The sequence below is a fragment of the Prunus avium genome, chromosome 1 (genome assembly GCF_965620075.1).
Source record: "Prunus avium chromosome 1, drPruAviu1.hap1.1, whole genome shotgun sequence".
Classification (NCBI taxonomy): Eukaryota; Viridiplantae; Streptophyta; class Magnoliopsida; order Rosales; family Rosaceae; genus Prunus; species Prunus avium.
In genome coordinates, this window is record NC_142284.1 from 58,207,648 (window position 1) to 58,221,694 (window position 14,047).

A 14,047-nucleotide genomic window follows, 5' to 3' on the forward strand; every position below is an offset into this window, starting at 1 on the left:
TCCGGTTGGTGTTGGAGCTCCTAACATCACAGTTTGTCGGATATCTTCTCGTCGAACATGAGCATAAGCTTGCTCTACTGTAGGAAATGGACTCATTTGGAGCACATCACTTCGGGCTTTGTCTAGTCGATCATCCAAACCATCCAAGAAAATATAAACTCGATCTTCTTGGATGATATCATAGTATTTTTTGATATCCAACTCGCACTTCATCTCATTTGGACGGCGAAAATCGATTTCTCGCCATAAGCCTTGGAGATCATTGTAGTAAGCTTCAATCGAACCTCCCCCTTGTCGCATACGGGAGATTCGTCTTTTAAGATCATACACCTGGGAGGTGTCAGAGCCATCAAAGTAAGTTGTGGCTATTGCGTCCCAAACTCCTTTGGCCGTCGAGAATCTAATGAAGTTGCCAATTAACCTTGGCTCCATGGAGTTGATTAGCCACCCTTTCACGATTGCATTTTCTGTTCGCCATCGGTTGAATGTCGAGTCCGTCTGAGAAGGTGCTGGGAGTTCACCAGTGAGATATCCCAGCTTATCCTTGCCAGCAACATACATCTCAATAACTTGAGACCATAAGGCATAGTTGGAGCCATCCAACTTAATGCCAATTTGTGCAGGAGAGGTTTCGTAGGTAATAGTCGGGGTCGGGGTCGGGGTCGTATTCGATGTTGATGCTTGTATCTTCATCAACTCAGCCATTTGAGCAGCAAATTCGGTGAAAGTAGTAGGATCGGTGGTGCTACTTTCAACATGGGAAAAATCATCTTCTCCCATGATGGAAACAACAATTCAAGACTAGAGTCAGCAAGATCGCTGCTCTGATACCATGTCAAAACATAGAGAATATTGAGAGAAGAAAGTGGAAAGAGTAGAGAGAATGAGAGTTGTTGAATATTTTCTGATTTTCACTTATGTTCATTACTTACAATCAACACATATATATACAAGTTCCTAAGACATTAGTCAAGCCCCCCAAGTTAGGCAACCAACCAAGTTAGGCAACCAACCAAGTTAGGCAACCAAACTAATTAGGCAACCAAACTAGTCAAGCCCCCCAAATATTGTAGGTGCCAAACATAGTAGGTGCCAAACATTAATTGACTATTACTAGCCACATTAATTGACTACTAGACAACATAATTAACATAGACAAATTCAACATATGACAACTTCTAACAATTAGTTGTTCAACGATGGTGGTGGTTCAATTCAATTGGGTAGAGATTCCGTTGGGTTCGATTGAGTGGCGGTGATGTCAATCTGGTTCGATGGGGCGGTGGTGATTTTGATTGGGTTATGGTAGTGGTTCAAGCTCTGCGTGTGGTTGCGGTTTCGAGCGATCGTGTTTGACGGTCTGTGCTGGCGTGTTTGACGGTGGTGGTTGTGGTTTGATTGTCCTTGTTGGTGGTGATGGGTTTGATTGGTGATGTTATGTGCGTGTTTGACGGTAGTGGTGTTTGACGGTCAGTCAACTAGTCACACAATAGTCAACAATGATCATGGAAATAAAAAGCATCAATTGATGAAAGCTTTGTTTTCCAACTCCTTTGTCGAACTTACAGATAAGATGGGGAAAGACTTCCAAAGTCAAGCAAAGGAAAAATCTCATGGAAGCCTTTTATAGATATGATTGTATGAGATATTGGTTTGCAATTTTTCATGATTATGAGAACAATTAAGTTGTACGTTAATTACTACTTTCGTTATTAAAAATCAGTATTTCTCTGACTATGAGGGTTGACAGATTCACGATTAAAAAAAATTTGTATTTACATGATTCTGATTTCACAAAACAAAAATTAAAAACACCAAAAACAAAAACAAAAATTATGATGATATTTGCCACATAAGAATAAGATTTACATATCTGTTACTTGCTTGGCTAGAGGAACCAGGCAAGCTCATCTTACTTTTACTCTGTTTTTTTTTATTTCTTCAATTTGTTCTGTAATTTGTCGGGGAGGCTCATCTTTTGTTTGTCATGATATATATCTTGTCAGTATCTACCTACAATTAGTAATCGAGCAGCACAAAAGATTGCTCAGGTTCCCTTGTCCATAGCTGACAGCTTAGTTTGGATGTAGCACACAGAATCAGAATCAAGGAATTATCCACCAAAACCCATCTCGAAACAGAATTAACAATCTTTTAATCTACACATAAAGTATTAACTCCCTTTCACCAAATAAGTATAAAGTTTAATAAAAGGTTATTTCATTTTCTTTTACTGAACAATATATTAGTTAAAAAAACCAAAAACAAAACACGTGTCTGGAAACTTGCGGAGTCGCTGCCCAGCCTCCTCCGACCCCATGGTGGAGGTCGACTCTTTAGCATAGTCTGATTCGGTGATGCGGATTTTACTCTTTAGCTCTTCTGACTCTATTTTTGCTAATTAGTTTTTCTAATCTCTTATGGACTCTCAAAGAAACAAGATGTTGGGAAAACTTCAGTTTTCGTTTTTTAAATTCTGGGCTCTTTTACTTTTTTAGGTTTCTCCCATTGCTTTTTCTTCTGTTTTCTGATTAATAAGAGAGCAATCTTTATATAAAAACCAATTTTTTTTGTTGAGAAATTGATACTGGTTTGTTGATAAATCAATGATGTGTTGAATCAAAGGTGAAGACGAACAAGAAAAGTTATGATTTCAAATCTGGGTTCCTCAAATCATTCAAATCAAGGATTTCAAATCAGAAAAATTGAATCAAAGTGGTGAAGAAGAACAAGAAAAGTCATAACACCCAAATTAGCTCTTCTTTCTTTTACAATCCATCCACAAAAGCTGAAAAAACTAACCCAAAAAAACAGAGCAAAGGAATCAGAAGAATCCGCTGCCCCAATGTCAGAAGAATCAGAAGCTGATAAAGGGGTCGAACTCTACAGCGACTGCACTCCAAGTTTTCAGAACGTGTTTTGTTTCTTTCTTTCTTTTTCTTTTTTTTTTTTCCAGAAAATGTGTTTTTTTAACTAATAGAGTTTGAAAAAAAAAAACTTTATATGGATTTTAAAATAGGTTTTTTCTCCACCCTTAGATTAGATCCAAGGGTGGGTGGCGTCTAGGAGAACGGAAAAAACTTTAAGAATCAGACCAACCCCACCCCCACCCCCCTCTTCCACGTTCTCCCTCTCTCTCACTGCGACCTCACCTTCCAGTAGCTTCCCAGCTCCCCATCTCACAGTTTTTCATCCTTTTATTTTTATTTTAAACGTTTTTCCTTTTCTTGGAATGAAAATTGATTCGGTAATTAGTTGTTCAACGATGGTGGTTCAATTCAATTGGGTAGAGATTCCGTTGGGTTCGATTGAGTGGAGGTGATGTCAATCTGGTTCGATGGGGCGGTGATGATTTTGATTGGGTGATGGTACTGGCTCTGCGTGTGGTTGCGGTTTCGAGCGATCGTGTTTGACGATGTTGAATCTGTATTTTCTGAAAGGAATATTTGAATATCCGTCGACTTTACCTCAAGTTACATAACAAAATCACCCTACATGAACCCTATCAACTCCTTGCCCAAATATTCTTTCTTTCTTTAAACCTGAAATAACATTCAAATAGTAAATTATAGTTTAGTTTTCTTGTCACTGGATTAAACCAAAGCATTGAATATTACAGATGATGGAAATAAAAAGCATTAATTGAAGAAGGCTTTGTTTTCCAACTCCTTTGTCTAACCCCTCAGATAAGATGGGGAAAGACTTCAAAGTCAAGCAAACGAAAAATCTCATGGAAGCCTTTTCCGTTTCCAACATATTAAAGCCAATACACCAATTAACACTTCTTCATTTTCTCTCAGCGTCTCTAAAACTAAAAGTTCACCAAAATGACAACTTTGCTCCACTTTTTCCTTTTCATGACGACTATTCAGTTAATCCAACTCTATGTTGAAGCAATCCCAGTTCAGAGCCGGTGCGATGAAGACCAGCAGTCATTATTGTTCCGTTTGAAGGACACCTTGATCTTTGATTCTTCTTATTCCTCCAAGCTTATATACTGGAATTCAAGTACCGACTGCTGTGCTTGGGCAGGAGTTAGTTGCACTGATGGCCTTGTTACCGGTCTTGACATTAGTGACGAATATATCTCAGGTGGCATTGACAATTCCAGCATTCTCTTTGATCTTCAGCATCTTCAAAGCCTCAACTTGGCCTACAATCATGATTTCCATTTCAATGGCTCTCAAATTCCATCTGCAATTGGAGGGCTTAGGAATTTGAGGTATCTAAATTTATCCTCTAATGCTTATTTCGGGCAAATTCCCATTGAGATTTCACACTTGACAAAGTTGGTTACCCTTGATCTTTCTGGAAATTCCTTCATTGACACTCAATTAAAACTTGAGAATCCGAATCTAAGCATGCTCATTCAGAACCTCACAGAGCTCACAGAGTTATATCTTGGTGATGTAAACATATCATCAGCACATGGGGCTCACTGGAGCCAAGCAATATCATCTTCACTGCCAAACTTGAAGGTGTTGAGCTTGTACAGCTGTGATATTTCAGGCCCTATTCATCAGTCTTTTGCTAAGCTCCAGTCTCTATCCGTGCTTCTATTGGATGGGAACGATATCTCTGCTCCAATTCCTGGATTCTTTGTCAACTTTTCAAGCTTGACTTCCTTAAGTCTCAGTTCATGTAACTTGAACGGGACGTTTCCCGAAGAGATCTTCCACATAACTACACTGCAGAAAGTTGACCTTTCATGGAATCCCCTGCTTCAGGGTTCCTTGCCAGAATTTCTTAACAATGGATCTCTCCAATCCCTGGATCTAAGCAGGTCAAAATTTTCAGGGTTCCTGCCAAAATCTATTGGCAATCTTAAAATGTTGTCTGACCTACGACTCTCAGGTTGCAGTTTCACTGGATCAATCCCAAACTCAGTCGCAAACCTAACACAATTGAATTCTTTGGACATTTCCTATAATAGTTTTAATAGTTCCGTTGATTCTATTCACTGGGAAAACCTTGTTAATCTGGAAAATCTCACGTTGGACTCCAATCTACTCCATGGGAGTATTCCATTGTCTCTCTTTTCTCTTCCTATGCTGTGGAATTTAATACTTTCGCGGAATCAATTCTATGGTCAATTACCCGAATTTGCCAACATCTCTTCAAACTTACTGTACACCCTTGATTTGAGTGGCAACCATTTGGAAGGACCAATACCTACTTCTATCTTTAATCTTAGAGGGCTTCAAGAGCTTAATCTTTCCTCAAACCATTTCAGTGGCTTTCCTTTCAATGGTCCTCAGCAGCCTAAAAATCTTTCGTTTCTTGATCTTTCCAACAATAGCTTGTTGATTGATTACAATGGAAGCAGTCCAACATCTTCCTCCTCCCTTCAAATTCACACCTTGTTCTTGTCCTCGAACAAGTTGAGGGCCTTCCCAGACTTCTTGAGAAATCAATCCAGATTAGACTATTTGGACCTTTCAGAAAACCAGATTCAAGGCGAGATACCCAACTGGATTTGGAAGCTCAATTCTCTTCGTGTACTATTTCTTTCTTATAACTACTTGACAACTCTACAAGGTCCTTTCCTTAACTTTACTTCTACTGTCTCCATGGTCGTCCTTAATTCAAACAATCTTCAGGGAAAAATCCCAATTTTATCATTTGCCACTTATGTGGATTACTCAGGAAATAACTTCAGCTCTATACCAGCTGACATTGGTGATGTTGCAACTGCTTTCCTCTCTCTGTCAAGCAATAACTTGCATGGCATCATTCCACCATCAATATGCAATGCACTTGAGGTTCTTGATCTGTCCAATAATTCTCTGAGTGGCATGATTCCGGAATGCTTGACTCAGGTGTCAGTACTTAATTTGAGGAGCAACAACCTTACTGGCCCTATCCCGGATAAATTCGATGAATTTTGCTATCTACTAATTCTAGACCTCAGCAGAAATCAGATACAAGGTCAGTTTCCAAAGTCTCTAGTCAACTGCACAGAGTTGGAGGTTTTAAACCTTGGAAACAATCAGATAACGGACACCTTTCCATGCTTGCTGAAGAACATGTCCGCCTTGAATGTCCTTGTATTGCGATCGAACAAATTTTATGGACACATTGGATGTCCCGAGGCCAATGGCAGCTGGCCATTGCTTCAAATCATAGACTTGGCTTACAACAATTTGAGTGGTGAAATAGCAGGAACATCTTTGAAAACATGGAAAGCAATGATGGTAGACAAAGACGGTTCCCTAGATTACCTTACATACCCAGATTACATTAGTTTTTCGACCAGCACAGTAGGTAGATCTGAATTGAGTTTTTCTTATGAAGAGGCAGTAACAATTACCAGCAAAGGTTCAGAAATGGATCTGGCAAGGATTACAAATTTGTTCACCTTGGTTGACTTCTCGTGCAACGAATTCAACGGATCAATACCTGAGGAAATGGGAGAATTCAAATCACTCTATGCCCTCAACTTGTCCTGCAATGCTTTCACAGGAGAAATCCCACCATCATTCGGTAACATGCGAGAGCTCGAGTCCTTAGACCTGTCAAAGAACAACCTGAGAGGGCAAATTCCACCACAGCTTGCAAACCTTACCTTCCTTTCATTCTTGAATCTCTCAAACAATCAACTCGTTGGTAGGATCCCAACCAGCACTCAGTTCTCAACTTTTCCAAAAGCCTCCTTTGCAGGTAACAAAGGCTTATGGGGTCCTCCTTTGACCCCTGACGACAAAGCAGGATTGCCAGTGCCACCACCAGCATTGAATGAAAGCCGTCGAAGTTCTGGACATGAGATTAATTGGGATCTCATCAGTGTTGAAATTGGATTTGTATTTGGATTCGGAGTTGCCATTGGATCACTTGCCTTTTACAAGAGATGGAGGAATTGGTATTACAAAGCTACGCTTAACATCATCTTTAAGATGTTCCCTCAGCTGCATCAAAGACTTGGCAATCAAGGAAGACATGTTTATATAAACCAAAGGAGAAGACGTTGAAATGATTATGAAGATCAAATGTCTCCAAGTTAGCAAAAGGTAAGAGTAGTAGACTTCCATGCAAATAATAATAATGTGGTGGATGCCGTTAAATCTTGGATTATCAAGTCACAAATTACATAGCTAAATGTCAAACTTTATAGATATGATTGTATGAGATATTGGTTTGAAATTTGTTCATGATTATGAGAACAATTAAGTTGTACGTTAATTACTATTTTCGTTATTATGGCGGATCCATGAATTTTTCAGGGAAGGGGCAATGTTTAACAGACTAATTGATCATAGTTTATATAGTATATTCATGTCAGTTAAACAATTACTCTACCAAAATTCATATCAAATCGTCAATTAATATAATCAAAATCAAGATCAATTAATCCAATAAAAATGCATATCAAATTATCAATTAAACAAACAATCATAACTGATTCTTCCTTGAGTTGTTCGCGTAGTCACTTTCTTCTCGAGTTTGCTATTGATCATACGATTATAGAGGGAGCCAAATAAGAAAAGAAAAAATAATAATTTAATTTAACAGAAATTTTTTTTAAAAAAAAACGAGAAGAAAAAAAAAGAAACAAGTAGTCAACAACATATTGATCAACCACTTAGACAACATCATGTTGATTTTGGTTAGAGAATATATAATATAAAAGACTTTCAACAAAGTCAAACTAAAACCAAGAAGCCCGGTTTAGTTTCTTCGCCGTGCACGTTTCCTTTTTTTCATTTTTTATTTCAGCCTGGTCCAAAACGAGAAAATTTTAAAAACAAACAGGCGCAGCCTGCTGCACAGCGCTGCGCAATAAACAGAAAGCCTCTTTGAGGCAATACATCAAGCACATGGTGGACGCACCAGCGGAGCTGCGGAGGGGCATATTTCTTCATCTACAATGACTTTTCCGGCGAGGGGAGGTGCAGTTGCACCTCCTTGCACCTCTGTAGATCCGCCATTCACGATTAAAATTTTGTATTTACATGGTTTGAATCTTTGCACACAAAAACAGAAATTAAAAACACAAAACAAAATAAAAAATTCTGAGATATTTGCCGCATAAGAACAAGCTCATCTTACTTTTACTCTGTTTTTTTTTCTTCAATTTGTTGTGTAATTTGTCGAGGAGGCTCATCTTTTATTTGTCATGATATATATCTTGTCAATATCTACCTATATCTAGTAATCGAGCAGCACAAAAGATTGCTCAGGTTCCCTTGTCCATAGTTTGGATGTAGGAAGCATTTGCATCGCCCTGCCACGTGAACTCATTGAAAGCTTAAACATGAAGGAAAAGGATGAGATTGAACAAAATAGTGTGTTTCATTGGGGTTCCTACTTCTTAAGATAGGGAATTCGCCGAAGGAGGATATTCTGAAGATAATCCAGTCTAAAGATAAAGGAAGATGACCTACGAGTAAGAAAATAGTGCAAAGCAAACAAAATAAGATGGGAGAGGGATTTGCCTATCCCCGGGTATTCCCTATAGGCCATGTTTGGCGATTGGGATTGGATTGGAGTATGAGGTAAAATTAGATTGTATTAGATTGGAAATGATAACACTAATCCAGTGATGTGTTTGGTACTACACATAATTAAATGGTTGGATTAATTGAAATGTGCTATTACATGGTTTAATATAATCCAATCAAACTTAATCCCAACATTTTGATAGGATTCATAATCCAACTACATTTGGCCCTAGTAAGATTAGACATAATTCAATTCATATTGTTTTTTGGACACTAAACATTTGACTAAGATTATAAACCCTATCCAACTACATAATCCAACTCATCAAACGAGTGCACCTCACCTTATGTCAGGTGTTATAGGAACAAGTGTGTATTTTATCTCGGATAAATATTTCTGCTAGGAAGGAGAGAGGATTTAATAAGGCAATACCTAGGTTGCCCAGTAGTCCCTTTCAATCTTTTTTTTGTGTGGATAAAGTACCCCAAGAAACAGACTACACACTGGTCTAAACAGACCAGTCTAAAACGACCCTTTCAATGTTTTTAAATTGTCCTTCATCATTTTTTTTCTTTTTAAATTATCCTTTTTAACTATTAGGTCTTCATCCAATGTGTGTTCACTGAATGTAAACTTAAATTTTGGCAGAAAAAAAAATTGCCAACTTAATTGGTATTAAATTTAAAATATATATATATTATGGATTTTTGAAGTAGGTAGCAAATTGACCCCTGTGATAATTGGGTGTCATCTGATGCACACAAAAAAAAAAAAAAAAAAAAAAAAACCCTTACCTATGACGGAAATATCACTGTTTTGCTATTTCCGGCCAATAACATAATGATACGCGAAAAAGTTATCCTACGTGTCACTACTTTATTGGCCAAGCAAAAAGTACAATCCCTGTTACATGAGAGTTTCTCTTCATGGTCACAATTCTGGGACCATACATCAGTTTTTGATTTCTTAATCTCTTCTTTTGATGAATTATTTGTCATTATATATATATTCCCTTTCTATTGAAAGATTCCTCAAATAATTTTATTTAGGAACACCTTTTAGGGTTCTCAAAGAATTTTTTTTTAACAATCCAAACTATCTATTTTTAAGTCTACATTCATAAATCATCCTTGCAAAAAAATTAGACAAATCTGAAACCGTTTCAACATCTAATTGCGTCCTACAAAATCAATGAACATGGTGGTTTAATATAGTACTAAAATTTCAATAATTCAATTGAGTGGTCAAAATGATGTTGGATTCAAGTGATTTTTTTTTTGTAAAGATGATCTTTAAATGAATATCTACAAAAAGACTATTTGCATTAGTGAAATACAATTCGGAACGAGCCCTACAAGGGTGTCCCTCAAATAAAAAAATCCCTATATATGGATGCAATACAAAAACACAAGATATTTCCCATATACGCTTACCTCCACATATTCTCACATTCTTGTACCTTGACCAACTTTTGCAAAGAATACAACGAGTGTTTATACACCAGAATCCATTCAACATTAAAATAATAAATATAATTGCCAACTTGGATAAGAATAGCACACAGAATCAGAATCAAGGTATTACCCACCAAAACCCATCTGGAAACAGAAGAATCCTCTCACCAAATAAATAAGTTTATATTTCTTATTTAAGAAAACGAGAGCTGGAGCATTCTTCTTGTCAAATTGCTCATGAATAAGATATGCCAAAAATGCAAGCCTTTGAATAAAATAGTGTTTGGGATGCAGATCCCATCATAAACGCAGCAAAGATTATCTAAATTTGCCCAATTGCACTGCATAATTGAGCTTATATAATACTCAACTTCACACTAACCTATTGCCATTATCTCTATCTTGTCATCTTTCTTGGTAAACCAAAGCAGCAAGTTAGCAACACGTTGCCCGGAAAACCCAATCACAACATTTAATGATATTTTAGTCTTTTGCTACTCTTCCTGTTCAAAGATCAACAAAAATAAAAATTAATAAAAAAAATATACCAAATCTCTTACACAAAGGCTTCGAATAAAATATCGACCGCAACGGCAGCACTTCTTATCTAGTGATGCACACATATATGGTATTATAATTGAGCTATGAAACAAGCATTCAACGTAACGCTAACATAATGACACTATCTTTATCCTGGTTCTTGTGACCTTTCTTGGTAGCCAAAGCACTATTTGTTACTCAAAAGGTTCAAACACAACATCCATGTCAAGTGTTTTTAATTTTTAACTATCAATTCAAGACCAACAAAACAAAAGAGACCCAATAATTCACACTCAAACAATCCCTCTATACACTAAAAACAAAGTAAATTATCATATACCACCAACAAATCTAAAAAGGTTTCCAAATTCAAGCCTAGTCATTCTTATAACTGAACTATACAAAACCATATAAAAACAAAGATTTAAAGAAAAACAACAAAAAGATTTTTATTTCATATATTCTTTCCTTATGCTTTACTCCACCACCATTCTGATGACATATTTTCCCATATTCTTCCCTTCTATCTTGACCAACTTTTGGATGCAGACGCCCAATGAGCATTAGAAAGATTGTTTTTTTGGTTGAAAGCATTAGAAAGCCTGTTTATGCCCCAAAACCCATTCTCTATAGAATAATTTACATAATAACAATAATAATAGTCTACTTCAATAATCATGGCTGAAGGAATCAAGGGATCGTCTAATAAAACCAGGCTGGAAAAGAAGAATCAACAACAAAGATTTAATCTATATAAAGTATAAATAGCGGCATTTGATTGCAACAGACATTTCATTAAATAAAAAAGTTCAAAAAAGAGGAGGCTCATTCTTCTTATGTCAATTTCCTCATGAATAGATGACAAAACTCGAAGGTTTTGACTAAATTAGTTATATCAACGAAGATCCCACCGCAAATGCAGCATGCTTATACAAGGTAAACAATATATGCATCGTGACTAAGCTATGAATGATAACACTAACATATTTCCATGGTAACCAAAGCAGCGACATGTTACACTTTTTTACTCTTTTACTACTTGCAACCCAATCCAACGACCAACATAAAAAATAGACCAAATAATTTCCACCACACCCGCAGATTAATAATGAATAGATACCAAAAGTCACAAGGTTTTGAATAAAATACTGTATCGATGCAACGATCAACTTTCTGGGTAACCAAAGCAGCTACATATCAGGCCAAAATGTTAGCGTATTTTCAATATATTTATCTTGGTTCTTGTCACTTTTCTGGGTAACCAAAGCAGTAAAATATTACTCAAAGGGTTCAATCACAGCATCTATGTCAATTAGTTTTTTACTACTATCAATTCAAAACCAACAAAACAAAAGAGACCCAATAATTTACACAAAAACAATTCCTCAAATACACAAGAAACAATTTCCATTGTCTTACCACCACACAACCAGAAATATCCACCACAATCCATATAATTAAATTCTTCATTCTTCTTATTTAAACTATAGAACCATATGAAAACAAAAATTAAAAAACATTATCTATGAATTTATTTGTTTATATTTGTCACATGGCAGAGGCCTGGGAAGCCATGGAAACAACAACCTTACCGTCTTGAATTTGATTCAACGCACCAACACCACCTTGTCTTCCGTCTACTGCCACCGGGGCCACCGGGGCCACCGTTTGATATGAGGAAACAACACCTCCAGCTGTTGTGTAGTACACCTGCCTCCCAACCGCTTCGTATCCAACCTGTGCAAACCCTTCACTATAAGCTCCAACCTTTGCCTGCTGAGCCTGCTGAGCCTGCTGTGCTTGTTGAGCGTGCTGTACTTGCTGAGCTTGTTGAGCGTGCTGTACTTGCTGAGCTTGTTGAGCGTGCTGTACTTGCTGAGCTTGCTGCATTTGCTGCACTTGCTGTACTTGCTGAGCTTGCTGTGCTGCCACTGCAGTATTGTATGCCTGAGCGTCCCGGTACACCTCCGGTACCATCCTCTGCGGTACTCCATAGTACGCCTGACCAACCGGTCCAGTTGCGGGTCTATGAGCCGGCGCCTGGTACACACCGGTCGGCGTTGAAATGAGGTAAACCGGCTGCTCCGGTCCAGACTGACCAGCCGTCACCGGATAACCCCCAGTGTTCATGTGCCTCTCCGGCATATAGGCAGTAGGCATTTGCACAGGCGTCGGCATTGCCACCGGAGAAGATCCTTGCACTGGTGCTAGGTTTTCTGGAAGTTTCTGAGAGTAGTAATCGGGAGTATAAGCCCTAGGGTTTCCGATTTCATCGCTTTTCCGATGATAGATCGTCGTCGGCTCATGACCAGCGGCGATTTGCATCCTCTGCAACTCCTGGATCTGCCTCTGAATCTCCACCTGAGACATCACTTGTTCTCCGACCACCTGCCGATCCTCCGATCCAACCAGAGGGCTTTTCACAAGCGAATCGGGAACCGTCGGAGGAGTAACCGATTCGGGAAATTTCTGAACCGGTACAGCCGAGTATCCCTTATCGAACCCGAACAAGAAATCGGGGTTCGCCGGCGACGCCGTGACCGGAGCAGTCGGAGAAGAACCATCGGGAGACCCAATCTGAACCGAATTCAGAGCGTCGACGAACCACTGCCGCTCCGACTTACTCTCGTTGGAGCCGAAGCTAGCGGAAGGGTTGTTGCCGAGAGGAAAGAGGAAAAGCCTGAGCCTTGCGGGCTTAGCGGAAGCGCGGTAGAGGCGGTCGTACTCGATCATCATGTGTTCGAGGTCCTCGTCGTTGGTGACGGATATGAGGGCGTCGAGATCTTCGCCGGGGAGCTGGTACTTGAAGCAGACGACGTCGTTGGGTGTGTCGCAGAGGGAGGCGAGCTTGGAGGCGAAAGCGGAGAGCTTGATGTTGCGATCTACGGCGAGGATTTTGGTGTCGCCGCCGACGTAGGCGAGCTGGTGGTCATGCGGGCGGGGCTGGATTTTGCCGCCGTAGCTGCACATGAACTTGACCTTGTAGGTGGACGTGGCGGACGGTGGTTGGTCGTCGGCCCAGGAGGCAGTTTCGCAGTCGATTTCGCGGGAGCGAGGGGAGGACTCGCGGGAGTCCGGGTAGGAGTAGTTCTCCATTGGAGAGGAGGAGGAGGAAGGCGACGAGGAGTGAAGATTAGGGTTGCGATTTGGGAGCCATGGGAAATGACCAGGGTTTTGGTGATCTTGGATTCGGTGGGAGATGGGAGAAAATGGAAAGATTTTGGGTGTGATTTTGGTCTCACACGAAAATGTCTAGTGTGGTGGGATTTTTTTATTTTTATTTACAATGCTTTGGCATCAGTTTCTAAACTTTCTAGAAGGAAAATTCTCTCCAACAATATAAAAGGAAAATTCTCTCCAACAAAAAAAAAAAGAAAATTCTCTGGATTATTTTTTATTTTTAGGCTAAATGGGTGATTTGTCTATTAAACTTGTACTTAATTTTCAATTGACCTTTATTTTTATTTTTTTAAAAAAAATTAAAGATATGAACTTTTTTTCAACAATCTTCCCTACTGTCTAAATCATCAATATTTCATCCAATTTGCCGTTAAATATGAGGATAAATTGGTCTTTTCATACTTTAAAAATAATTAAATACTATAAAATAAAAT

At 38.7% G+C, this 14,047-nt stretch overlaps 2 protein-coding genes across 3 annotated transcripts; one reads left to right on the top strand and one right to left on the bottom strand.

The window, feature by feature from the left end:
• Positions 1-3,820: 3,820 nt before the first annotated feature.
• On the top strand, positions 3,821-7,196 carry LOC110772044 (uncharacterized). Its single transcript, XM_088247330.1, has one exon. The coding sequence runs from the start codon at positions 3,828-3,830 to the stop codon at positions 6,966-6,968; it is 3,141 nt and encodes a 1,046-aa protein (XP_088103456.1). The 5' UTR covers positions 3,821-3,827; the 3' UTR covers positions 6,969-7,196.
• Positions 7,197-9,841: 2,645 nt separating this feature from the next.
• Positions 9,842-13,704, bottom strand: LOC110772067 (uncharacterized). Of its 2 annotated transcripts, XR_015832850.1 has the most exons (3): positions 12,026-13,704; positions 10,278-10,396; positions 9,842-10,241 (listed from the first exon to the last, which is right to left on the bottom strand). XR_015832850.1 is itself a non-coding variant. In XM_021976443.2 (2 exons), the coding sequence occupies exons 1-2, from the start codon at positions 13,527-13,529 to the stop codon at positions 10,377-10,379; spliced, it is 1,524 nt and encodes a 507-aa protein (XP_021832135.2). In that variant the 5' UTR covers positions 13,530-13,704; the 3' UTR covers positions 9,842-10,376. The 2 variants fall into 2 exon arrangements, 1 of the variants encoding a protein (XP_021832135.2); XM_021976443.2 differs by having other exon boundaries at positions 9,842-10,396.
• Positions 13,705-14,047: the final 343 nt, after the last annotated feature.

Bases quoted from the DNA above. Each gene is read 5' to 3' on its own strand.
- LOC110772067 (XM_021976443.2), bottom strand. From the start codon at position 13,529: ATGGAGAACTACTCCTACCCGGACTCCCGCGAGTCCTCCCCTCGCTCC. The intron at 10,397-12,025 runs GTAAGGTTGTTG...ATCTTTGAACAG, and splicing joins GTTGAATCAAATTCAAGACG to GAAGAGTAGCAAAAGACTAA.
- LOC110772044 (XM_088247330.1), top strand. From the start codon at position 3,828: ATGACAACTTTGCTCCACTTTTTCCTTTTCATGACGACTATTCAGTTA.